Here is a 27,759-nt window from a genome sequence, read left to right as displayed (position 1 = left end):
CCGAAATATCGCGATTGGACGTTTGGAAGCAGGGAAGTCCCAGTCTGCCGTTGCAAGACACTTCAACGTTCACCAAAGCAACATATCTCGACTATGGGATCGATATACCCGCACTAATTCGACCCAAGATCATCCCAGAAGTGGAAGACCAAGAGTGACCACCCCTGCTCAGGATCGGTACATCCGGTTGCATCAACTTCGGAATCGATTTGCAACAGCAACGGACACTGCAGGACAAGTGCCTGGTATGTGAAGAATTTCCGACCGAACCATCAGAAATCGTCTGAGGGAAGTGGGAATTCGAGCGAGACGACCAAAAGTTGGATCTGTCTTGCGACGTCTGCAACATCAACGACGTGTCCGGTCGTGCAACAAAGTACAGGCATGGGATCTGAGGAACCGGGGACGCGTTTGGTTCAGCGATGAGTCTCGTTTTCTTCTTCAACGACGGGATGGAAGACAACGAGTATACCGACGTCGACATTAACGTTTTGCGCCGAACCGCGTTCGACAGGTGGACCATATCCTACAAGGGTAGATCACAGTTAGTGGTTGTCCAGGGCAATCTTACAGCAAACCGATAGATAGACCAAATTCTGCGTCCTCACCTCCTCCCAACTTTGGACCGCCAGAGGGAGCAGTTCCAACATGACAACGCTCGGCCCCACACAGCACGTGCAACAGTTAATTTCCTTGTTCATGAAAACATCAATGTCCTTCCATGGCCGTCCAAATCGCCTGATCTCAACCCGATTGAACATTTGTGGGACGAACTTGATCGACGCGTCCGTCAACGTCACCAGCGTCCCCACACACTGGCACAACTCGCCAACACCTTACAGGAGGAATGGCAAAGAATTCACTACGAAAAAATCCGACGACTTGTGCAATCTGTGCCAAGGAGGTGTCGAGCAGTGACGGCTGGTGTGACCAGGTACTGACCATAACGCCCCCTTGTGGCTACACATGAGCAATGACTGAACTGAATTAATGCTGCCAATGACGACAATGCTTTTGTCGATCACTGTGTCTAATTTCATTTGATTGTGTTCACGCATATTCTGTGTAGATACTTTTACATCAGCTTAATAAACATCCTTATTTTTTAGCTATGCGTTTCCTTTTCTGAAGAGTGTATATTGTATTAAAACATTCAAAAGATTTGCAAAATGTCTGTCGACGCCAATTTAATGGTACGTATACTTTGCAAAACCTGCAGTCTACCGAAATCTGCACGTTGAAATCCACGTTGTTTACGAACCGGATGTATAGTACTTTACGCGAGTTTGATTGCACTGTGCATAGACTCGTTAGTTCAGCCAAAATGTAACGTGGGAATCCCTTCGGCAAGGGTGGAAACTGGACTTTTATGGTCAGTTAACGCATTTGCCTCGGGAAGATGATAGCATCATGTTAAAAAAACATTCCCACAGATAATGTTGATGTGAAAGACAGACAGTGAATGCAGAGTACAAGTTAGTGATTCTACTGAAGCACTTAAACATTTCTCAGACTGGTACAGACTTAAGAAGCCTGTAGCATTGACCATGTGCCTAAAAGGGCAACTAGACAAAATTAAAAATGTCAAGACAAAGGTACTGAAGAAAGGTCATGACCTTGTATTGCCATTACATGACATAAATGAATCTGAAAAAGTAAAAATTCATTTTGTACAGAAACTCTCGTTTCCGCATGAAATCGAAGCGCTGGTAAAGTCTCAGATTTCAACTGGTATCAGTAAAGGGAGTCAGACCTACAAACTTGATCCACTTATGAAAGACAATTTACTGAAGGTTGGTGCACGTCTCAGAAGAGCCAGAATGACAGATACCAAGAAGTACCCAGTACAGTAACATTTTAGAACAGATTGTTCGAAGTTTTGGGTCATGCTGACAAATCATGTTCTCTCTCGACTACTCACAAGGTATTGGACCCGTGAAGATCCGGGGTAGAATAGGTTTCAGCAACCCATGCTTGCCGTAAAAGGCGACTATGCTTGTCGACAGAGGCGACTAACGAGATCGGGTGGTCACAGGCTCGCTGACAGGCTCGATGCATGTTATCGTAACCCAATTGTGTGGATTGATGCTCATGATGTTAATCACTGGATTGTCTGGACGAGACTCGATTATTTACAGACCGCCGTCATATAGCTGGAATATTGCTGAGTGCGGCGTTAGACATCAAATAAACAAACCCAAGATATTGGATTCTCAAGGCTAACCCACTGATAAGAAAAGTTATCCACAGATGTGTTAACTGCAGACGGCATCCTGCTAGTGTTGGTGAGCAGAAAATGGCCAATCTTCGTTTCACTCCAGAGGATCCTCCATTCACATATGTAGGAGCAGATTAGTTTGGCCCCTTTGCGATCAAGCGAGGCCGTGTTACAGTCAAGAGGTGTGGAGTTCTCTCGACGTCTCTTGCAATGCGCAGTAGCTTGCTGGACACTACGTCCTCCCAGCATGCATTGCGAAGATTTAAAGCAAGGACAGTTCAGATGCAACAAATCAAATCGGCCAAAAGGACTAATTTATTTGCAACAGACAGAGAGCTCCGAACTACATTTCGAAATTGGAATCATGCTGTTATCCAGACAAGTATGATTCAGAAAATTGTAGAATTATTTTTTGGGGGATCGCTTCATGGAGGCGTATGGGAGAGACAGATACGAAGTGTCAGGAAAATTCTATATTCTGTTGGGAAACAGTAGATGATGATGAAAGGTTACAAACAGTGTGTAAAGGGGAGTCCATTATTGATGGCAGGCCAATTTGAAGGTTTCAAACGATCCAGATGATCTGGATGCTCTGACATCTATATCATATGCTTCTTATAAAAGGAAAGCCTAGCTTGGTACCGGGTGTTTTCTCTCGGGATGACTTGTATGAACGTCATAGACGTACAATTTTAATACCTAGCAGAGTTGTTTAGAAACGGTGGACCAAGGAGTACCTACCATGGTTTCAGATACGACAGAAGTGGGACATAAGACAAAATTTACAAGTAGGCGATTTTGATTTGGTAGTTGATGACGCTGTATAACAATAGTCATGGCCCATGGGACGAGTCATGCAAGTGTATCCTGATGGCAAAGGTTATGTGCGTCGTGTTGAGGTAAAAAGAAACAAAACAATGTACTGAACAGGCCGACAGCGAGGCTGTGGGTAAAAAGGCAACAGCGTGCCAAATTTCGTCTTAATTTCAATGTTCCTGAAAAAAAACCGCATGCTATAACAACCCCCGAATATACCAATGTTGACACTGTGAATGATAAACGATGGTGCACCACAAACCAACCCTCAGCGATCATCGGAAAACGTGGTGATGAAAATAATGTTGACCAAAACGGTGTTCATAATACTATCTGGAAGCTTTGAACATCACAACGTGTGTCCATTTCTCATGCCACATTTGTATAGTGCGGTATGAACTGTGACTAAATTGTACGAACACCACAGCACTAAATTACATTTCATGAAATGTCTCACGTTTGTTGAGCAGTATTTAATTTTGCATACATCAGTAGGTGAGTGAGTGAGTTTGGATTTACGCAGCTTTAAGCAAAAGTTTAGCAACATCAAAGTGATGAAGATCATTAATTGCCTTCAGACATTGTACACATGTGGGGAATCGTCCGAACCATTATGATGTCCCACCTACCCTATACTCATCAGTCGGATGGATTATTTGTTAGCCCTAAGCTTACCAACAAATGGGGCGGTCGGGTAGCCTAGTGGTTAAAGCGTTCCCTCGTCACCCGAAAACCCGGGTTCGATTCCCGACATGGGTACAATGTGTGAAGCCCATTTCTGGTGTCCCCCGCCGTGATATTGCTGGAATATTGCTAAAAGCGGCGTAAAACTATACTCATTCAGTCACTCACTGACCAACAAATGGGTATGTTTGCAGTCGACAGTCTTGTACCTGGACTATTACAACAGAACAACAAAACCAAAGCATCCTAATGTACCCCACGGACTCCGTACTTGAGAGGGCCTCTACACGTGGAACGTGTGATAGCGATTACGTCACTGTATATAACGGTCAGAATAGTAAGCAGAAACTATGTGCATGTATTTTAATTATGCCAACAAATATTCGTAACGGTGACATGATGATGTTCCAATGACCTCGGAGACACTATGTCTGTGTTTAAGTAATGAATCGGGGTTAATAAAGCTGACATTTCGTTTATAACGCCAGTGTCTCTGCTTACCTTCTCCCAGCAGCTGACATTTCGTTTATAACGCAAGTGTCTCTGCTTACCTTCTCCCAGCAGCTGACATTTCGTTTATAACGCCAGTGTCTCTGCTTACCTTCTTCCAGCAGCTGACATTTCGTTTATAACGCAAGTGTCTCTGCTTACCTTCTCCCAGCAGCTGACATTTCGTTTATAACGCCAGTGTCTCTGCTTACCTTCTCCCAGCAGCTGACATTTCGTTTATAACGCAAGTGTCTCTGCTTACCTTCTCCCAGCAGCTGACATTTCGTTTATAACGCAAGTGTCTCTGCTTACCTTCTCCCAGCAGCTGACATTTCGTTTATAACGCAAGTGTCTCTGCTTACCTTCTCCCAGCAGCTGACATTTCGTTTATAACGCCAGTGTCTCTGTTTACCTTCTCCCAGCAGCTGACATTTCGTTTATAACGCCAGTGTCGCTTCTTACCTTCTCCCAGCAGCTGACATTTCGTTTATAACGCAAGTGTCTCTGCTTACCTTCTCCCAGCAGCTGACATTTCGTTTATAACGCCAGTGTCTCTGCTTACCTTCTCCCAGCAGCTGACATTTCGTTTATAACGCCAGTGTCTCTGCTTACCTTCTCCCAGCAGCTGACATTTCGTTTATAACGCCAGTGTCTCTGCTTACCTTCTCCCAGCAGCTGACATTTCGTTTATAACGCCAGTGTCTCTGCTTACCTTCTCCCAGCAGCTGACATTTCGTTTATAACGCCAGTGTCTCTGCTTACCTTCTCCCAGCAGCTGACATTTCGTTTATAACGCAAGTGTCTCTGCTTACCTTCTCCCAGCAGCTGACATTTCGTTTATAACGCCAGTGTCTCTGCTTACCTTCTCCCAGCAGCTGACATTTCGTTTATAACGCCAGTGTCTCTGCTTACCTTCTCCCAGCAGCTGACATTTCGTTTATAACGCAAGTGTCTCTGCTTACCTTCTCCCAGCAGCTGACATTTCGTTTATAACGCCAGTGTCTCTGCTTACCTTCTCCCAGCAGCTGACATTTCGTTTATAACGCAAGTGTCTCTGCTTACCTTCTCCCAGCAGCTGACATTTCGTTTATAACGCCAGTGTCTCTGCTTACCTTCTCCCAGCAGCTGACATTTCGTTTATAACGCCAGTGTCTCTGCTTACCTTCTCCCAGCAGCTGACATTTCGTTTATAACGCCAGTGTCTCTGCTTACCTTCTCCCAGCAGCTGACATTTCGTTTATAACGCAAGTGTCTCTGCTTACCTTCTCCCAGCAGCTGACATTTCGTTTATAACGCAAGTGTCTCTGCTTACCTTCTCCCAGCAGCTGACATTTCGTTTATAACGCCAGTGTCTCTGCTTACCTTCTCCCAGCAGCTGACATTTCGTTTATAACGCAAGTGTCTCTGCTTACCTTCTCCCAGCAGCTGACATTTCGTTTATAACGCCAGTGTCTCTGCTTACCTTCTCCCAGCAGCTGACATTTCGTTTATAACGCAAGTGTCTCTGCTTACCTTCTCCCAGCAGCTGACATTTCGTTTATAACGCAAGTGTCTCTGCTAACTTTCTCCCAGCAGCAATCTAATTTGTAACAGAACAGCTTCTGTCGAATGGAAGAACAATCGCAGGACGTGTTGTGGTCAAGTTTGCATAAACCATGCCTTCCTTGTTGGCCTACGTCAATTTTGAAAGATGGTGATCTAAGATCAGAGAGTCACCATGTCTGACATATAGATAATACAGTGTTCTATTCAAGGTTCTGACATACTTGGCACTTTCTGTGGGAACGAAAGACCTGTCTTTCCCAGCGGGGGAAACTCACTGCGTGTTCATCTACAAACTGATTCCTCCAACAACTACAAAGGATTCAAAATGTTTTACAGAGCTGTACCTGGTTTGTATGAATTTAGCAGTAAGATTTCACCTGATTAAGAAAACTCCGTCTTCACCGCTAGTGTATATTAAATTACTATTGCATATGTATTACATGGTATTGTATAGGTGTAGATATACATGTTCATGACACACAGAACATATTTCGACAATGAATAAATATCAGTTGTAAATGTAAGATAGCTCATGTACCACCTTCCTCCATTGTCAGCAACAACCTGCAACGGTATGATGCCCTCTGGACGGAATCCAATACAAATTGTGTCCCCTGGATATCCTAATAACTACCAAAGGTAAATAACACACATCTATTTCGAAAACATTTGGATTTTAGAGTTGAATTAAACATTTGAACTGAAGTTTCCTTTGAATGTGATAACCATAACAACAAATAAATGGAAGTTTGAGATATGACTGACTTGTTTTTTCTTTACCCTAATAAGTTAAGAAAAAGCCACATTGCCATGTGTAAACTGCTGGCATTCATGATCCAAAGAAAAACAAATTTGAACAGTATTGCATGTATTTTAATGATATGGTAAATACAATCGAAATTATCGATGTTCCTAAACTGAAATCGATACCATTGATCGGAAACTGATATAACAAATGATTTATTTACTTTAATTTCTTACCAATAGCAATATATTGATATTCCGATTGATCGTGACACCCCTAATTAACATGGTGCTATAGCATAGATGATGATATTATTAAAACAATGCATAAATAACGGAAACCAAAGTCTGAATCTTTCCAATATAAGCTTTACACAGCGTTGCTGTGTTTCCATGATGTCAGTGGCAGGGCAGAGGCCAAATTGTAAAAGCATAAGGCTGGGGACAGCACTTACATATGAACATCTGCACAATGTTTGGTGTTATTCTTTGAGTCACACAGCTTATTAGAGATGACTTACAAGTACCAATATTCTTCAGATATGTAATGATAGTTTACATCAGGACATCATTGTCAATTTCTGAGGAAAAGACTGTCACGATATTATTGCAAATAATATCATCAAATTTACATATGCATTTTAATAAGATGTTACACAAGTATCATCTTTCAGAGGCAAGGGAGTTTACTGACTGTAAAAGTCCAGTTTATACCCTTGCTGAACTAGGCTGGAATTATGGAGTTATCTTTTGGCTGGACTAACGAGTCTATGCATAGTCCAATCAAATTCGCGTAACAAAATCGACACCCGGTTCCTAAACTGCCGTGCAGATTTCGGTCTATTACAGGATTTGCAAAGCATGTGTACCACCAACTCGGCGCCAACAGATATTTTCCAAATCTTTTATGATTGTAATTAAGGTGCTAACGTGATTTGGTGCACTTCGAGAAGTAAGACCCGTGTTATCCCAACATTGATTTTGATTATCGATCAGGTCGTTTTGACTGGACAATTTGAGGGACAAAGAAGGGATATTAGTCGTAATAGCTTCTAGGTTGCGGTACGATCGAGGACAGAAATTCCAGCCTAGTCCGGCAAGGGTGGAAACTGGACCTTTACAGTCAGTTAACACCGTTGCCTTTGGACGATTATGTGGATAGGCGTGTGTTCTCTGTTTCCGAATACATTTCTATACGTTGCAGTGGATTAGACTGTCAATGGACTATAAATGCGCGGTCTGGAAGCAACATCAAGGTTGAAGTTCTGTTTGTTGATATGGAGGTAGTGTCAACGTGCGCGAAAGATTATCTACTTTTTGAAGATGGTTGGTAAAACGTATCTGTTTGTGTGTGTTTCATTGTTCCAGCTTTGTGAAGGTGCCCTGTAAATAATTTAATCTAATTTGTTTCTTTGTTGATTAATGCCTCGCTCAGCAAGATGGGGGGCACGGGTGGCCCAGTCGTCTAGGGCGCTGCGATTCGCTGTGCAGAGTTGCGTCCCTTGGGCACGCCAGAAACCTATGATTGTGGGTTCGAATCCAGGTTCGCCCCGATTATGTTTCTAGGTCTGTCAGCACCATACCCGTGCTCGTGGGTTTCACCGAAGTGGTAAACGTCTAAGACCTGCACCACTTTGGGCTTTCCTCCCTCATTAAGCTGACACGCCGTGATATAAGTGGAATACTGTTAAAAGCGGCGTTAAACCCAACTCACTCACTCACTCACTCAGCAAGATGCCCCACACATGAAGGCGACATATTAATAATCAAGTTCGGATACAGATACAGATCTATGTCGTCGGGTTAAGATAACATGCAGTCAACCCTGTCACCGAGTCTGAAAACCAAATCCATATGATCGCTTCCTATAACAAGCATATATTGCTGGTGGCCAATTGTAACCAGGAATCCCTACGGGATTTTACGATAAATGATATAACAATATGAGAACATCACCACTGAAAAGCGTTGTGTAACAAGATCAATCTTTCATTGTCAATTTCTATATACGATTCGGAATTAAGTGCTTCACAGCAATCAGGAAAGATTGAGAAAACAAGATCGATAACTCAAGAGAACGATGGTTCAGCGTATGACAGTCCTGTATTTCAAGTTGTGGTCATAATTATACTGAAGGTATATCAATGTTGCAATGAAAGTACATTCGATAATTAATCAGTGATGTACATTCAGTGTATTTACATTTAAGGCACTACAAACTCTGCTCGCGAGCTGGCGAAGATCTGTGAACGAACGTCTCCTGCCATCGTCAGCTCCAGTAACCACATGACCATCATATTTCACTCAGACAGTAACATCACAGGAAGAGGCTTTCGCTTGCAGTACTCGTCTGGTAATATTTCGCGCAATTATTTGTGATATTTTACAAAAGTGAACATGTTGGTTTTGCATAGTAATCTAGTCATCAAAGGCTAGTTCTTGTCCTCCGATGAAAAATATGAAAAATATATTTTCCTTGATGACCCCAGAGACACCTTCTGTGAGAGGCTTTTTCCTTTTTTAACCGAGTAACTTATAATTACAACTTACTGTTTGTGAGGCATCAGCTTCAGCATCCTTGAGAATAACCGGTACGTCCTCATGTTTGTGTACTTGAATGAGTGAGTGAGTATGGTTTTACGCTGCGTTTAGCAATATTCCAGCAATATCACGGCGGGGGACACCAGAAATGGGCTTCACACATTGTACCCATGTCGGGAATCGAACCCGGTTCTTCGGCGTGACGAGCGAACGCTTTAACCACTAGGCTACCCCACCGCTCCTTGTGTACTTGAATAGACTCCACCAACACTCATGTGATATGATATAACGATATTAACCCCTGTAGTTGCAATCCCTTAGGTTGTTATCACAGATCGTCAATTTGTCGTTTGATGAATTGTGAATTATTATAAATGTGCCCTTTCTTACATTTTGTTTTCCTTTATGTTAGTTATAGCTCCCGTTTGTGGATTATCAGATCTTTCCGCCTCTCCTGTTACATGGACGTATTTGACTTCGCCTGGCTATCCTTCGAACTATTTCAAGTATGTGTAATAGTTAGCTTGTCAGTTAACAGCGCTACTCATTAAACAAATATCATTCCATACGTGACATGAATTGGCATTGCACACGTGACAGTGAAGTAACACTCAACACGTGACAAGAAAGCAGCACTGCACACATGACTGGTAAGTAGCATGTTACTTGTAAGCTTGGTGACCATTTTCTTCCCAACTTAAAAGTAGTTGAATGATCATGATGTGACCTTTTTCAAGCACATTAATGTATCATGGGATATTACATGTACATGACAAGCACAACACAGGTAATAGTGGCTGATTAGCATTATGATTGGAGTGAGTGAGTTGGGATTAACGCCGCTTTGAACAATATTCCAGTCAATTCACGGCATGTCAACTTGATGTTGGGGGAAGACCCCAAGTGATGCAGGTCCACTTGGGTGCTGACTTACCTGGAAAGGTAATCGGGCAAACCGGATTTGAGCCAACGATCATAGGTTTGTGGCGTGCTCAACTCTGTACAGCAAATTGCGGTGCCTTAGACGAATGCCGTAAAACCATACACACTCACAAACTGTTAATCGTCGGATGTATGTGTGTGTGTCCGTGCATGCGTGCGTGTGTGTGCAAAGCTGATGTGGCAAGTTCTATTTGCAGCAACCTAAACTGTCTGTGGACAATTTCTGCACCCGCTGGATATGAAATTAAAGTCGAAGTTGGGTATTTATTTGTGAAATACTCGCCTCTTTGTTCAAGTGACTACCTTCTCTTCAGAGACGGTAAGCATAATGTACATGTTTACAAAGGTATTTCAAGTGAATATAATCATAACTGTCTTTGTGCTGTATTGGCGTCTGATCAATATCTGTTTTATTAGTTTTCACCATGAATCTGAAATAGGTTCTCTGTATAACGCTACGCCCCCAAACATACGACTTCAACAAGCCAATGGCCAACGTGTAGACAACTTAAACGCCTCAGCTGCTTTTACTGTGATTCGTAATTATTCGTGTAAGAAGGGCTTATGAGTGATGACAGGCACAGAAATATATTTATTCAAGGTTCTTTCTGATCAATACTCAGTATTCTTAGCTTCAAATTGACTTGAATGCTAACATGTATACATGTAAGTGTGTGCCTCTAAACCGACGACTGGAGTCAATAAATATATTCACTTATTTATTCAAGGTTCCACGTCTTATGCTTCTCGTCTGGGTAAATATTGTGGTAGTGGTTACAACAACAGGGAAGTCGTCAGCTCCAGAAACTACATGACCATCACATTCCACACTGACGGCTCTGACACAGCACTGGGATTTAGACTGAAATACAAAGCTGGATCTTTCCTTACATCTGCTACAGGTACAATGCTTGTGTGTTGAGGGCCGGCCATTGAATAATCGGGTTGTGGTGGGCCTGGGGTTGGGGTTGGGGGTTTGCCGTTAAGGGTTGGGCATATTGAATGTGCTTTTGTCTGGTATTGCCGGTGGAGATATTTACTTGGTCCTGCTTCAAGAAACACTTAGAAAATCACAGTTTAATTAGCCTTACGTTCACAGTGGATGTTGCGAATCAAACTATCGCTTTCTTTTTTGTTTATATAGAGAGAAGAAATGTGCTCAACTGTGGAAGTTCATTGCTCAGCGCCTCCACGTCCACCTGGAGAGATTTGTCGTCTCCTGGCTATCCCTATAAAAACTACAACAAGTAAGTAAATCGATGCAATATCTTTGGTTTATGCGCCTTATTGATTAATAGCAGGTTAATAATATGACACCAACCTGCCACAAAGTGTTTGATACTTAAAACTACCCTTCCTACCAGGAGGGGACGAGGCCATGACACAATAGCCTTATTGGCGTTGCGGGGCGGTGGGGTAGCCTAGTGGTTAAAGCGTTCGCTCGTCACGCCGAAGACCCGGGTTCGATTCCCGACATGGGTACAATGTGTGAAGCTCATTTCTGGTGTCCCCCGCCGTGATATTACTGGAATATTGCTAAAAGCGGCGTTAAACCAAAACTCACTCACTCACTCACTATTGGCGTTGCAGTTCTGGATCGTGCCTGTATCCTACGATCCTGGTTTCAAATCCTAGATTCTCCCTGACGATTATCCTTAACCTGTCTGCATCATGATCGTACCCGTGGATGTTACCTCGTGGTAAAAGATGCACATCATTTAGAGCCTTCGCCTCGCATTAAGGAAGCCATCGAACTACACCCTTAGGCTGGAAGGCCTAGCATATCACATGACCATAATACATGACAACTGAATTGCATACATCAATAGTATCATATATATATATATATATTGTTGATTATCACCTCCCTGAAGGATGGGTTCGAATCCCGGTTCGCCCCGATTATGTTTCTAAGTTTGTCAGCACCATACCCGTGCTCGTTGGTTTCACCGAAGTGGTAAACGTCTGAGACCTGCATCACTTCGGGCTTTCCTCCCACATTAAGCTGACACGCCGTTATATAACTGGAATACTGTTAAAAGCGGCGTTAAACCCAACTCACCCACTCACCCACCCTGAAGGACGCTGAAATAGGACAAAACTCTATTGAGATTAAGCAAACCTTGGAAATAACGTAACTCGCTCCACCTACATGTACAGGTAAGTAATCGAAATCATTGAGAAGTTATAGCTTGTGGTTTTTGTAGCGTGGAAAATCCTTATACAGTAACGACAAAGTGGCTCATCAACCGCGTTTAAAATACCAGAAGCTGTTACTGCCTTGGGGCGGTTTGGGCAGTGAGTAGGTTTGGTCGCTTTCAGCAATATTACAGCAAAATCACAGTACACCAGAAATTGGCTTCACACATTTTACTCATGTGGAGAATCGAGCCCGGGCCTTCGGCATGACGAGCGAAAGCCTTAACCACTGAGATACCCCACCTTACCTCACTGACGGTAATTAACACCTGATCATGATGTTGCTACATACTTGGAGCAGAAGGGTATGTTAGTGGTGAAAACGCTCACTGGCAATGCTCAATTTATGTGTGCGATGTGTGAAGCCCTGATAATGTTGGAATCTTCCAGGGTCGTTAAACCTACTTACTCAATCATTGTTACAGATTATACAATTGTAAAGTCGTTCATGAAAGTCAGGTATTGTTTGTCACATGGTTTTAATAAAAATGTCAGGCAAATAAATCACGCATATATGATATACTGCCCCTTAACATAAATGGAGGTAGCTCATCAATCCTTCAAATAACGAATGGTTGCAGAGTAAAACTTTCCCTTCAGTCTTTCATCATCTTCAAACCGGGTACCAGGAAGGTTTGCTTTCAAATTCAGGAACATAATGTAATGACTAGGGGCCTGGTCTGGACTGTATGATAAATTGTAGGCTTTGGCAATCCTCAGTTAACGCATTGTCATATCGCAGCTGTCTTCAAGTTACCACCATTCCTTGCCTATTCTCTTTGATTGCTTGCCTCAATTTTGTCATCAAAAAGCTTTGTAGGCACCCGCGATTATAGTTTCAGGAGGCACATAGTGCATCCCAGAAAATATATGCCTAAACCTTGCCTGTTGATGGTTGTGTGCAGAAGGACGCATGGTGTATCCACTGCATAGACACGTGTGTTGATTCAGGATCCAAGATGTGCATCCTTGACCATTACCTCTTATCCCGGATAACGAAAATTATCTGGGTCCTCAAAAAGAACAGTGACCTGACTACATAGAGTCACTGCACACTGTCATCCATAAAAAAACCCATATTACTGTCCCTAAAAAGTGTCAAGTAGTTATGTTCTCCCAACTTGTAAATCTGAACTTATTTACTCTTAATATCATATGTCAATGATTTAGATCTGATCTAATCAGATCTGATTACGTTTAAAGAGTTCACTGCATCTTTCTTTGTAGCAACATGGACTGCAAGTGGACAATTTCTGCACCTGTTGGATATAAAATAAAAGTTGAAATTAAAGTTCTTTCTGTGGAATATGAAGCCACCTGTGCAAAAGACTATCTCCTCTTCAGTGACGGTGAGCACAATGTTCATTTTTTTAAAAGCGCTGAAATATCATCACATTGCTCTTTGTGTCGAATAGGTTTCTAAATAATCTTCTAAAAAAATTGTATACTCACACGCAAAAGAAACGCAAGTGGTTTTAAGCAAATAGGTAACAAACTCGGAACCATAAATTGATACGAATTTTAGCATGTAATGAAGCCAGATGGTGTTATCAATATTTTTGGTTGCATTTTTGAAGCCCCGAGTAAAAACGCAACATAAAAAACGAATGGCCAAAACGCACTATTTCAATGAATATATAGGTATCATGCACCCATTTCTCGCGAAATCGAAAATGCACGAACTGTCACGAGCTGTAGTGGGTATAAAACTGTGGCCGATTCTTGGACCTACCACTCCTTGGTCAACAATGCCACGCCTAACTCAAAATCAGAGAAACCAGGCTATCGGACGTTTGGAAGCTGGAGAGTCTGTCCAAGATGTTGCCAGTCATTTCAACGTTAACATAACTACAATTTACCGTCTCCTGCATCGATACAATACTACACAGACCACAGATGACCTTCCTCGGAGCGGTCGTCCTAGGGTCACCACACCTCGACAAGATCGGCAGATTACCCGTCAACACCAGCGACATCCGTTCCTAACTGAAAGTGAAAGTGCTCGACAGACCATAGGAACACATAATCGACACATTAGCCGGGACACTGTGATCCGACGTCTCCTTTCCAACAACCTCAACAAGATGTCGCCGACCAGCACGTCGTCCTGTTCTCCAATGACGGCATCGACAAGCACGACTTCAGTGGGCACAGGGTCATCACAATTGGCGTCATCCTGAGTCGAGGCGTGTCATCTTCTCTGATGAAAGTCGCTTTTGTGTCTCCCATGCAGACGGAAGAGTCAGAATTTGGCGGCGTCGAGGTGATCGTTTCGCTGACAGAAACGTTATTGAGAGGGATCCATGGGGTGGACCTAGCGTCATGATATGGGCAGGGATTGGACTTAATACGAGACTTGGACCCATGTGCTTTCTGAATTTTGGTCAAGGTCGGGGACACGGCGTCACTGCTCAGCGGTATATCGACCAAGTGATCAGACCCAATGTTGTTCCATTTTTTGCACAACATCAACAACACATTTTCCAGCAGGACAACGCTCGTCCCCATGTTGCCGGAGCTACCATGACCTTTCTGCAACAACACAACATCCGTGTTCTACCGTGGCCAGCCCTCAGCCCTGATATCAACCCCATCGAACACTTGTGGGATGAGGTTCAAAGGCGTCCCTGTCCCTACAACTGCCGATGAACTACGCAGAGCTGCTCTGGATGTGTGCAGGAGGATCCCTAGGTCCTTCACAAATCGTCTGATCCACTCAATGTACAGGGGATGTGTGGCAGTGATCAATGCTAATGGTGGTCACACATGGTATTGACTGACGTTTTGGGTATTGACCCGAAACTGTGTGAGCCCTTAACATTTGAAAAAAACCCAATTATGTCATCTGCCTTTTAGTGCATTAAACTGACTTCAGTCGTCAAATTTCTGTCAATCTTGCCCTATTAGTATTTCTTGTCTTTTCTGTTGAAAATAAATAACATGTATACTGCATACTCGACTTGCGTTTCTTTTGCGTGTGAGTATATTATTAGCTTCAAGTTGATTCAATACGAGTATGTTAAATCTTAAAATCTATCAATATATTTATTCAAGGCTCCTCGTCTTATGGTACTCAGTTGGGTAAATACTGTAGTGGCACCAGGGGCGTCGTCAGCTCCAGCAACGCCATGACCATCACCTTCCACAGTGACAGCTCTGGTACAGGCAGAGGATTTTCTTTTGAATACATGGCGCAGACGTCAGGTACTCACTTATAAATTGTTCATATGCGTCTTCTTTAACATCAAACTAACGATTCATAAAACACCAACTGTCCGTAAGTTTAACACCAACATATGTGTATAAACATAAACCCTGACTTTCAAAAGTGGGGGTTCAGAGGACCCCCAATAATAATTTAAAGGGTCCTTACCGGCACCATGAGGGTCCTGTCAAATAATGAAATGGTGTAGTGTACTGTGCGTTAACATACATACCGGGATTGAATCAGTGGACAGTAGTCATGATTGATGGATGAAATGACAGATACCAATAACTGCTCTGGATGCGCTGTTGGTACAATGAATATTACTTTGTGTCCCTCGGGATGCAGTATACATATTTTCTTGTGTGTTTAGTTCTATAGTATTGAGACCACCTCAGTGGTCACAGGGTAGAGAGTCATCCCAGAGAGCCGAAGCTGGGGTTAAACGTGTTGTTACCCAGCCCGGCGCTCGGCATTAAGGCGCTCAGCATCAAAACATTGACAGGCCCCTCAGAGTCAGAATGCTGTGTCTGCGTGGGGTATTGATGTTAAACTGCGCCATGGTATCTCAGTGGGCAAGAAGTAAAAAGTCGGCATGAGTCCGGACTAGTACAAGCACACACGTGCATGCTCATCGCTAAAAGTGCAACAATCTGAAGGCCATGTTAAACCCTATTAAATACCACTTTACCTGTTGCATGTGTCACTGAGCTGTGTTCCAATGATCAGGGGGGTCTTAAATAAGAATAACATGATATAGAAAACGTGGTAATAGGTTCACAGGTAAATCAAATAACTGCTTATTGTACTAATGGTTGACAATAAAAGATAAGATAAACCGAATCTGCGCTCACACAGATCACAAATAAATTCCATCAGCCCAAATATACAACCAGTTTAACTACACAATTGCATTACAGCAATAAAAAGGAGAGGAACTAAGGCACTGTGACAAGATATGAACCAGATGCGTAGACTGCCAATTAAGTCGTCCATGACCAATTAACACCTGAGTCAATTAACTCAACACTCTAGTGAGTGAATAACCTCGAGTGACTTAAATAACGGGAAATAAACACTGAGAGCTTATCACTAAAATAAGTAACTTCGACTACAAAATAGACGATTACATCTGAATATCAACCAGTCTTCATCGACTAACGATTCTGTCACTTTGACTGAACAAGGATGGTTGGTTGGTTGGTTGGTTTAAACGCCGCACTCAGCAATATTCCAGCTATATGACGGCGGTCTGTAAATAATCGAGTCTGGACCAGACAATCCAGTGATTAATATCATGAGCATCGATCCACGCAATTGGGATCGATGACATGCATCAACCAAGTCAGCGAGCCTGACCACCCGATCCCGTTAGTCGCCTTTTACGACAAGCATAGTCACCTTTTACGGCAAGCTTGGGTTGCTGAAGACCTATTCTATCCCGGAATCTTCACGGGTGACTGAACAAGGAAGTACTAAAGTTCCGTAATAGATAGTTAATCAGGGGATGGTTGGTTATCCAGGGATTACTAGAAAAACACGTTACAAAGTGCCTAGTCAATCACGGGAGGCTGGTTTCCAGGCATTGGGGGTCACGGGTGGCCCAGTCGTCAAAGACGTTTTACGAAGTCGGGAGAGTCAAGATACGAGATCCAGAAAGACTTAAATACACAGCGCGCGGACGTCGGAGGGGACATATTCTCCTGGACCGCCGGGAATACAACTGACTGGGGCACCTAGATAACGTGTGTTTCTAAACACGGGAAAACATGATTAGCTAACTAAATACTATATCTACACTGAAGTTGTAAGTATCAAAGTAAAGCGCTTAACATAAGCTATCCAACAGCAGCAAAACAAGCTATGTACAATTATTCACAATTAAATAAATGAGAAATATCTGCATGTGGATATAAGTTCCCCTAATGTTTGCAAATCATAAATATAGTAACATTGACAGTACAAGAATATGGCAAGGAACACATAAGAGATAACATATATCCAGATAATACATGGTTTGAGAGTGTCACGAGATCACACGAGAATGAAATGCCACTAATTCTCTAACATAAAATGATCTCACACTGAACAATGACGACCGCCGGAGTTTGCCGAGCGGTGTCGGAAAACCAGGACACATGACAGTGTCATGAGCCAGTTAACGCCTCGGTGACAGTATGGCAACGTAAAAACTTCCACATCATTAATGACAACTGAACCAAGGAAGGTGGTACAACAAGGCCCATTGTTTCCCTGTTGAAATGCCAGATTAAGTTAATATAATGAACGTTTTTCAACATGGATTTATTGAAAAGAACAAAATCTAATTGTCTTTTTTGTCAACACATTTTACCACGTTGATAATGTTTAAATAAAGTTATTTCATATTTGTTCAACGAAAGTAGTAAGTATTGGAGAAAACACGCTCACGAGGTTTTGGTAGACAGAGCATGCCCTGGGGAGAGGGAAAAACCAAGGGGGCGAAGCCCCCGCGGTTTTTCCCGACCCCCAGGGCATGCTGTCTCTACCAAAACCGAGGGAAAGTGTTTTTCCATGCTTATTAACCCTAAAAAGAAACTTAAAACAACATTTATCAACATTTTTATGTTTCGAACATACTTTCCATGAACCTTAGGAAACGCGTAAAATATCTGTTGCTGGCGTACGGATCTTTCTCAAGGACATTCTAAAAACCAGTGAGGCTTATCAACACCTTATGAAGGTTGCGAGTTCGATCCTCGGGAATATAAAGAAAACATTTGTCATTTGATTTTACATTTCATTACATGTTACAATCTGAACGGAAGTTATATTAATAAAATACCCAGGACATTATATAAAATCCCAGAGACATTACAACGTCCCTGTTTATGAGATTTAACCCGACTGGAAAGTAAAACCTCACAATAGGTTTTAATGCCTATAGAAAGAAGTCTCTTACTTAATAGCGATCTCAATGAATAGGTTTATAATACTAGATATTTGACACTTATGCAAGGTCATAACCACACCCCTTCTTTGTTGTACCTCTCAGTTTGAACAGACCCGTGTCTCCTGGGACATCCACATCATCACACAATCAAGACTATAGTAATGAAACCATCCAGTGCTGTGTAACTATTCAATGTTTCAGGATGTGGCACAGATGAAGAGATTTATGGATATGACACGAAATATATTGAATCACCGAATTATCCTCTGGACTATCCCGAGTGAGTATGCACTACACGTTTTTCGATTATCACGACCACACAGAGGTGCGTCAAACTGCATTCCCAGAGCGATAGGCCAACTACGAATTTATCTAAGCACCGTGTTTATCATTTACTACAATTTTAAAAATGACATACGAATCTGTAGTCTACATGGAAATGAATCCAAACGTCACTGACTCATAGAATTTAAGTATTTTACATGTAAAGCAACATACGGCAAAGCTTAATGAATGCTTATCAACGGAAACACACAGTTGAGTTACAGTAAACTACGGTTATAACGAACTCAAAGGGACTATTATTTTTAGTTCGTTATAACCGTAGTTCGTTATAAGCATATATACAGCATAATTACAACAAATAGTCGGGACTAAAAAGTAAGTTCGTTATATCCGTCAGTTCGTTATAAGCGTGTTCGTTATAACCGTAGTTTACTGTAGTAGCTTAGATGGTGTCTTTTGCATATATTTGTTTGCACAGTTTACCTTTTCATCTGACACATTTCTCACACAAACAAATGACCACCGAATATTTCCGTTCTTTGGTTCAAGTTAGGCAAGTTTCATTGCAACTGATAGACCCATATCTGCACCTGGACCGTGAGGACCGTGTGTTTGTCGTAAGAGGTGACTATGCTTGTCGTAAAAGGCGACTAACGGGATCGGGTGGTCAGGCTCGCTAACTTGGTTGATGCATGTCATCGATCCCAATTGCGTGGATCGATGCTCATGATGTTAATCACTGGATTGTCGATTATTTACAGACTGCCGCTATCAAGATGGGATATTGCTGAGTGTAGCGTTAAACAACAAACCAAACCAAACCCAATTGCGTGGATCGATGCTCATGGTGTTAATCACTGGATTGTCGATTATTTAGAGACTGCCGCTATCTAGATTGAATATTGCTGAGTGTGGCGTAAAACAACAAACATGCCTGCACTACAAAAAATGAATGTGAAATGAGCCACGCCTGTCCGTCCTTGTTCTTTGCAATTCATGTCGTAACTATCTTATATTTTAAATAGCTGAGAATGTTAGTTTGGAAATTTGAATGTGCCGTTCTGATTATTAAACTATCTAACACAAGTTGCAGTTGCTATGGTTTTAACTGCATCGATATAGGAAACGGGAAAACGTGATTGAAGCAGGATTGTGTGTTCTTCCGCAACAAATTCTATCGAAAAGCAAATTAGATGAGTTCACAAAAATATGTGAAATATGTTGTATGAATAACCCACATAAATAAACACAACGACGATTGTCTTGTTCCACTGTTTTTACCGCATGAATTATCCATATGTCCAAACAAACACATAACACATTGCTTGACTCGTTTCATGAGTAGAGATGGACACTCATGATTATACGACGCTGATTCTGTTATTGCTGACGTATAGAGAAATTTAGTGTTCGAGGGTGACTTGGGAAGGGCTTAAGTTAACACCGCCATGGTATTAACCATACCTGGAAAGCAGTAAAGCACCAGTTAAGCACTGACACATTTTTCGTAAATAAAACAAACCAATTTGGGTCCTTGTAAATAGCAAACGTTTGGAGAAGCAATTAAACTTGACTCGACTTTTCATGCAATTTCATTTTTAACATATGTGTATTGACTTATAATTATGACATACTCATTATATATAAGGTGAGGTGAGGTGAGGTGAAATTGGGTTTAACGTCGCGTCCAAGATTATTGCACTGATATAGCGACGTGCATGCACGTGTATGTGTGTGAGTGGCTGCTTGTACTAGTCCGGACTGATGCCGATTTATAGTGCTAGCTCACTGAGATACCATGCCGCAGTTGAACATGAATACCCCACTCAGACACAGTATACTGACTCCGAGCCGACCAGTCCTTGTTTTAGCCCCTTAATGCCGAGCGCCAGACAGGGTAACAACAAGTACAATCTTTTAACGTCTTTTTGTATAACGCGGCCCGGGATCGAACCCTGGACCTTCCGCTCTCCGGGCGGACGCTCTACCACAAGACCACGGAGGCGGTCTCATTATATATAAAGACATCTCACCTCAACCCCCTGATACTCATTTTGGCCATTCATAATAATGTATTCAGCAATGTAACACCAGGTGTAGAATATACCATATCTACCTCTGGCAAACGCAAAATATTGTTTTTCAGAAGTCGTTCTTGAACCTATGTTTTCGACAATTTAGCATACAATTTAACCAAATATTATGCTCAACAAACTTAACGTAAAAAATCAATTTCGACAAAAAGTTTGTTGGATCAAGATTTAAATAAGATTGCGTCAGTACTCACCAAAGGGAAAACAAACACCTGGAACAATATTACAGTGTTAGATCATTGACTGTAGTAATTTTTACCAAAGTCTACAGAAACACCAGAAACTTCTATGTAGATTGTATCGCAGTTTGCATAATCCTATGGGGAAATTGCAAACCTGTGGCGTTGCGACCTGAACAACACTCAGACCATGCTATAATTCGAATTTTGTATTATATTTTACAATAATAATGTATTGTTTAATTTTAGCAATGCGGACTGTTCATGGATAATCAGCACTGATGTTGAAGGATATGTAATCCATGTTGAAGTGGAGTTTTTCTACCTTGAGCATGAGAGCACGTGTTCCTATGATTATGTGCAGCTCTATGACGGTAATGACTTACGCCCAGTCAGGAGTTTCCTAGAATCGAGTGAGAAAGAAAGTGTGTTATTGACACGAATCAGGGTCCCTATGTGGACAAGTGTGACTGTATTTGTACGAGAGGTGTCGTTTTATTATTGCAATAAAGTTCTGTTAATCCAAGTTAAACCTTATCGTTTGAGCTGCATCCTTTTCGGCAAGGGAGTTAACTTCAACAACCTGAGTCACTTCGGGTTTTTATTTCCACTCTACAGTAAAAAATAGAAAATAAAATAGTCATGTGTAATAAGTAAATATCATTCCAAAGTATATGTTAAAAGTATTGCCTGTCTGAACGCACTCAACGTCCTAGCGTATGTGTGTAACTGATGTGATTTGTTGTAAGTATAACGATATTTACATAATATCACACAAAGGTTCTATTCTTGTCATAGTCGAGGGAACATATGAACACTCGCTTGGTCGATGGTGTGGATTTGATGGACCAGATACACAGAGTACAGGGATGAGTATGAAGGTCCGATTCCTCTCCGATGCTTCGAACACCTTCACAGGATTCAAGTTGGCCTTCACTGCCGGCGAGCCAACATCTTCCTGTAAGTTTTTAAGTGGTCTTCATTCATTTCAAGATACATCGAATCTATTAAGACAGGACGAATGAGATTCATCAATCAGCACCCCTACTATAACGTTGATGTCACGTCTCAGTCATTGTACATTTCCATTGTTTTCGTGTTGAATATTACCTGCAGCGTAGTTTGCACCATACAATAAACCAAGTACTTTGTGCATTTGGGGTTAAACATTATACAGTAAACTACGGTTATAACGAACACGCTTATAACGAACTGACGGATATAACGAACTTACTTTTTGGGTCCCGACTATTTGCTTTAGTTATGCTGTATATATGCTTATAACGAACTACGGTTATAACGAACTAAAATTGGTAGTCCCTTTGAGTTCGTTATAACCGTACTTTACTGTACATACAATGTGTTTAGATGACTAAGGAATGTCGTGAGGGTGGGGGTTGACCATGGAGGCGGAGTGGCGGGGCAAGGTCGCCAGGAAGACTAAACTGTCACGTATTCGGCCTGGTTTTGTTTACTGAAGCAGTGTTCATTCGTTTCACATTGCATCAAGATGCCACACCTGTTCATGACTGACATAGTTACGAAGCGGCCTTAATCTAAACAGTTGATTATACAGTGTTTCATCCTTTGTGAATAATGTGTCACGGGGTGAAGCGGGTGTAATAGTCGATTCAGTGTAACTGTCCTTTGACCAAAAACACTGAGAAGTTGGAGTGAGTGAGTGAGTATGGTTTTACGCCGCTTTTAGCAATATTCCAGCAATATCACGGCGGGGGACACCAGAAATTGGCTTCACACATTGTACCCATGTCGGGAATCGAACCCGGGTCTTCGGCGTGACGAGCGAACGCTTTAACCACTAGGCTACCCGACCGCCCCTCTGAGAAGTTGGACTATTGACAGATGACATAATATCACGCTGGTATTGATGGCTCGATCAGTGTAATACAATGACAAAAAAAGTTTATGTTATTACCTTCAGTGCAAACGTTTCCCCAGCAGTACAAGAAAACATGAGAACCCCTTGATCGCCACCTAACTTTAACGTCTCAAGTAATCTTCAGAACCCGGGAAACATCAGTTAGGTTAGGTCTGACATCATGTCGGAAGGTATAGGTGCGTGGCATGCTGTACCAGAACGCAATAGGTTCATGAAACCACAATACTTTTGCAATAATTTGATTATTCTGAAACTTTCAGGAATCTATTTCAAAACCATATTTACCGCGCATTCTATCAGAGGGCTTATTAGGTCATGTTACACGCATGCATGTGACGGTAGTACTAATTAATCATTTTAAAAAAGATCTTTAACGTGAATATTATTTTTCGTCAGCTTCTGTGTCCAGAAACTTCGGAGTAATAACATTCAATGTACGTTACTCGTCTTTATTTTAACATTCTGTTTCGTGTTTATTTTGTACAGCGGCGTCTTTTACACCGAACTTTGGAGCGGTCATTGGAGGGGTATTCGGCGGCATTGTAGGCGTGGCTATATTAACGTGTTGCTGCTGTGGAATTTGCTCTAGGAAAAAATCCACGACAAATGACCAGTCACAAAGTAACAGATCTGGCAAAGACAACGTGAACAAGGTCTCCTCAATCCCCCTGCCCAACTACGCACCAACTACGGCTACTACTCTGCCGGCCATGCTTACTCCAGCCCCAGCTGGCTGACAGTTAAGTCGTGAAGGATGACCCCCCACCCTACTGTCACACAAATTAACATATTTTTTGATGAAATCCCCAAACTCCATCGACAGCAAATAAAAACACCGCCAAAAATTGTTCCAAAGAGGCATATTTTATATTTTCTAAGAAAATCTATCACCATAAGAAAATACAGTTATCTGTATTCTTACAATATCTGTTTCCCGATCTATTTGGGTCATGTGTGATGTTGATTGTTGAGTGAGTGAGTGAGTGAGTGAAACGCCGCTTTTAACATTATTCCAGTTATATCACGGCGTGTCAGCTTATTGTGGGAGGAAAGCCCGAAGTGAGGCAGGTGTCAGACGTTTACCACTTCGATGAAACCCACGAGCACAGGTATGGTGCTGACAAACCTAGAGACATAATTGGGGCGAACCGGGATTCGAACCCACAATCATAGGTGTCTGGCGTGCCCAAGGGACGCAACTCTGCACAGCGAATCGCGGCGCCTTAGACGACTGGGCCACCCGTGCCCCCTGTTGATTGTTTGACTGTGTATAACCAAGGAACAGAAGTCACGTTGTACAAGTGAAAGAACTTTCACCAACTGATCAGTAGTCAATAAAGACTATCACAATCATGCCACAAGCATGTCACAATTTTGAATGGGTGATAATACAATGACCACGATGAGAAACTTTTGAAATTCCTCTTGGTTGTGGTAGTATATACTCTTAATTGTTTTTGTTATTGGATATAAAACTATTTTGTATATCAATTGATGCTTGGTGTTGGAGTTATGTTTATGTTTATTAGAACATGAAAGCTTGTTACAGATCATATACATTATTTTACATATACGAATGTAGTGCACGTGCATGTCTTGATATTATATTGAGCGTGAGAGTAATACATAACATGGCATTATATGGTATGATATGATAAGATATGATGGGACAAGCTATAAAATTGCCAATGTGTTGTGTGATATGACATGTTGAAATGTGATATAATATAGGTGTGATATATGGTACGATGGTATGTATCGTATGTTATGATATGATAATGGTATATGACAAAATACTATATAGTATGATCTTATAATAATGATACAATATGATATGATGTTATAGAATATGTTGTATGATATAACAAGTTGTGATATGGTAAAATAGAAATTATGAAATTACAGGGTATGGTATTGTACTGTGGAATGACGTGAGGTGATTTGGTGAGATATGTACATAAATTGTATAAAATTGTATATTCTTCAAATTGTACTATAGGCCTGTGGCCTCTTCAGTACGTTAATAAAGATTGGACTAATACATAACACTGAACACATATGTTTTTTACTTTGGTGGAATCCACGAGCCAAGGTAATCAAGAATTTATATTCATGGCAATTTATTTGCTAATGGTTTCGCTGGATCTCCCATTGTCATTGATTGCATAGAAGAAATTGTAACACAGAAGTGGTGTTGCTGTTCCGACCGTTCACATGCGACTACATACTGAACAACACAGCTAGCTACAACAAAGTCAGGTTCCTGGCATCGCTCATGGGCATCTAAATGTCCATCTGCATTTCTTTATTATAGGGGGGCACGGGTGGCCCAGTCGTCTAAGGCGCCGCGATTCGCTGTGCAGAGTTGCGTCCCTTGGGCACGCCAGAAACCTATGATTGTGGGTTCGAATCCCGGTTCGCCCAGATTATGTTTCTAGGTTTGTCAGCACCATACCCGTGCTCGTGGGTTTCACCGAAGTGGTAAACGTCCTTGACCTGCCTCACTTCGGGCTTTCCTCCCACATTAAGCTAACACGCCGCGATATAACTGGAATAATGTTAAAAGCGGCGTTAAACCAAACTCACTCACTCACTCTTTATTATAGAGATGGAAGATTATCAACGTGAGTTAGTCCTCAGAGAAAATATATTCATTTAACCGAGAGCAAGACAACAGCAGGCATGTTGTGTTCGTTGCATATTGCAGGTGAGGTGAGATGAAATGGGGTTTAACGTCGCGTCCAGGATTATTCCACTTATGTGTGCATGCACTTGTATGTGTATGTGGCTGCTTGTACAGGACCAGACTATTGCCGTTTTAATAGTGCTGGCCCACTGAGATACCATGTCACAGTTCAGCATTATTACTCGTGTGTACGGATGCACGTGTGTATGTGGCTGCTTGTACTAGTCCAGACTATTGCCGTTTTAATAGTGCTGGCCCACTGAGATACCATGTCACAGTTCAGCATTATTACTCGTGTGTACGGATGCACGTGTGTATGTGGCTGCTTGTACTAGTCCAGACTATTGCCGTTTTAATAGTGCTGGCCCACTGAGATACCATGTCACAGTTCAGCATTATTACTCGTGTGTACGGATGCACGTGTGTATGTGGCTGCTTGTACTAGTCCAGACTATTGCCGTTTTAATAGTGCTGGCCCACTGAGATACCATGTCACAGTTCAGCATTATTACTCGTGTGTACGGATGCACGTGTGTATGTGGCTGCTTGTACTAGTCCAGACTATTGCCGTTTTAATAGTGCTGGCCCACTGAGATACCATGTCACAGTTCAGCATTATTACTCGTGTGTACGGATGCACGTGTGTATGTGGCTGCTTGTACTAGTCCAGACTATTGCCGTTTTAATAGTGCTGGCCCACTGAGATACCATGTCACAGTTCAGCATTATTACTCGTGTGTACGGATGCACGTGTGTATGTGGCTGCTTGTACTAGTCCAGACTATTGCCGTTTTAATAGTGCTGGCCCACTGAGATACCATGTCGCAGTTCAGGATTATTACTCGTGTGTACGCATGCACGTGTTTATGTGGCTGCTTGTACTAGTCCAGACTATTGCCGTTTTAATAGTGCTGGCCCACTGAGATACCATGTCGCAGTTCAGGATTATTACTCGTGTGTACGCATGCACGTGTTTATGTGGCTGCTTGTACTAGTCCAGACTATTGCCGTTTTAATAGTGCTGGCCCACTGAGATACCATGTCGCAGTTCAGCATTATTACTCGTGTGTACGCATGCACGTGTATGTGTATGTGGCTGCTTGTACAGGACCAGACTATTGCCGTTTTAATAGTGCTGGCCCCCTGAGATACCATGTCGATTTGTGTGTGGCTGCTTGTGCTGGTCCGAACTAATGCTGTTTTAATAGTGGTAGCCGACTGAGATAGCATGTCACAGTTTAAGATGAATATCCCACTCAGTCTTTCGGTCTGTCGCGGCCGACTATTGAAAGCCCGACCTTCCGCTCTCCGGGCGGACGATCTACCTGTAGACCACTCTCTGGAGGCGGTCGGAAATTACAGAAGAAGACTTGGTTCTTTTACGACAGAGCCCGAAACATTTTTTGAAACTGATGGATGGTATACATCCGAATTTTATCCCGAACGTTCCAGATTTAAACGAGAGTGAGTGGCATGGGGGTTAACGCAGATCACTGCAGTATTTTCGTTCCTCGTGTTCCACGATTGATATGGTGCTCACCAACCCAATAGCATTACCAAGGTGCAACCTGCAGTCGAACCCACAATGAGCTGTACTGGGCAGCCAAGGGACGGAACGGAGAACTGATATACTCGGCGCCACGGTCCATCTGACATACATGCCCTGACAAAGTGAGTGAGTGAGTATGATTTAACGCCGTTTTTAGCAATATTCCAGCAATATCACGGCGGGGGACACAGGAAATGGGCTTCACACATTGTACCCATGTCGGGAATCGAACCCGGGTCTTCGGCGTGACGAGCGAACGCTTCAACCACTCGGCTACCCGACCGCCCCTGCCCTGACAAAACCATAACGATGTGGACATTGATATATTCGACCACCTACCGAGACGTCTATCATCTCTGACATAATTATATCAACGTTTCACCAAACAGTGGTAATACGAGTAACATTCTATATTCTCCCATGAATTTGGAAAATACTCGATTTTGATCGGTCAATCAGAGGTTTCAAATCACAATAAACTGAGTGAAACAGCCGATTTGACAGCCGCGTCACCGGGGAACCTAATGTTTCTATTATAATACTTCGCGTACAGTCATTGTCAGTAGGCATATTAAAAAAATTATACGTACAATTTTAGGCTACGAAATGCAAAGTTGCTGTTACCACAATATTCAAATCATGACGACAAAAATGGTGCGGAAGGAAACCTTTGCACGTTTTGCTTTGTTTTCTTTTGGGGTGCCCACCTCATGGTAGCTTCGAAGTTGGCGGGCTGCATGCTTTCCATGCCG

At 42.3% G+C, this 27,759-nt stretch overlaps 1 protein-coding gene across 2 annotated transcripts in view; it reads left to right on the top strand.

The window, feature by feature from the left end:
• The window catches only part of LOC124117346 (cubilin-like), a 40,903-nt gene extending 17,041 nt beyond the window's left edge, over nucleotides 1-23,862 (top strand). Inside the window, exons 6-20 of one of the 2 annotated variants that reach the window (XM_048401259.1) lie at nucleotides 3,913-4,055; nucleotides 5,962-6,099; nucleotides 6,310-6,391; nucleotides 7,701-7,822; nucleotides 8,706-8,849; nucleotides 9,450-9,543; nucleotides 10,177-10,298; nucleotides 10,708-10,881; nucleotides 11,124-11,226; nucleotides 13,406-13,527; nucleotides 15,233-15,382; nucleotides 18,517-18,595; nucleotides 21,122-21,246; nucleotides 21,671-21,832; nucleotides 23,262-23,862. In XM_048401259.1, the coding sequence (XP_048257216.1) occupies nucleotides 3,913-4,055; nucleotides 5,962-6,099; nucleotides 6,310-6,391; nucleotides 7,701-7,822; nucleotides 8,706-8,849; nucleotides 9,450-9,543; nucleotides 10,177-10,298; nucleotides 10,708-10,881; nucleotides 11,124-11,226; nucleotides 13,406-13,527; nucleotides 15,233-15,382; nucleotides 18,517-18,595; nucleotides 21,122-21,246; nucleotides 21,671-21,832; nucleotides 23,262-23,509 (2,008 nt within the window). In that variant the 3' untranslated portion in view covers nucleotides 23,510-23,862. Of the gene's footprint in view, nucleotides 1-3,912; nucleotides 4,056-5,961; nucleotides 6,100-6,309; nucleotides 6,392-7,700; nucleotides 7,823-8,705; nucleotides 8,850-9,449; nucleotides 9,544-10,176; nucleotides 10,299-10,707; nucleotides 10,882-11,123; nucleotides 11,227-13,405; nucleotides 13,528-15,232; nucleotides 15,383-18,516; nucleotides 18,596-21,121; nucleotides 21,247-21,670; nucleotides 21,833-23,258 lie in introns of both variants that reach the window. The other variant, XM_046479168.2, reaches the window with a different exon arrangement.
• Nucleotides 23,863-27,759: the final 3,897 nt, after the last annotated feature.

This window comes from Haliotis rufescens, unplaced genomic scaffold, assembly GCF_023055435.1.
Source record: "Haliotis rufescens isolate VD_foot unplaced genomic scaffold, xgHalRufe1.0.p SCAF_21, whole genome shotgun sequence".
In the NCBI taxonomy this organism is placed as follows: Eukaryota; Metazoa; Mollusca; class Gastropoda; order Lepetellida; family Haliotidae; genus Haliotis; species Haliotis rufescens.
Note: the sequence above shows the minus strand (reverse complement) of the source record. Positions and strands in the feature narration are given on the sequence as shown.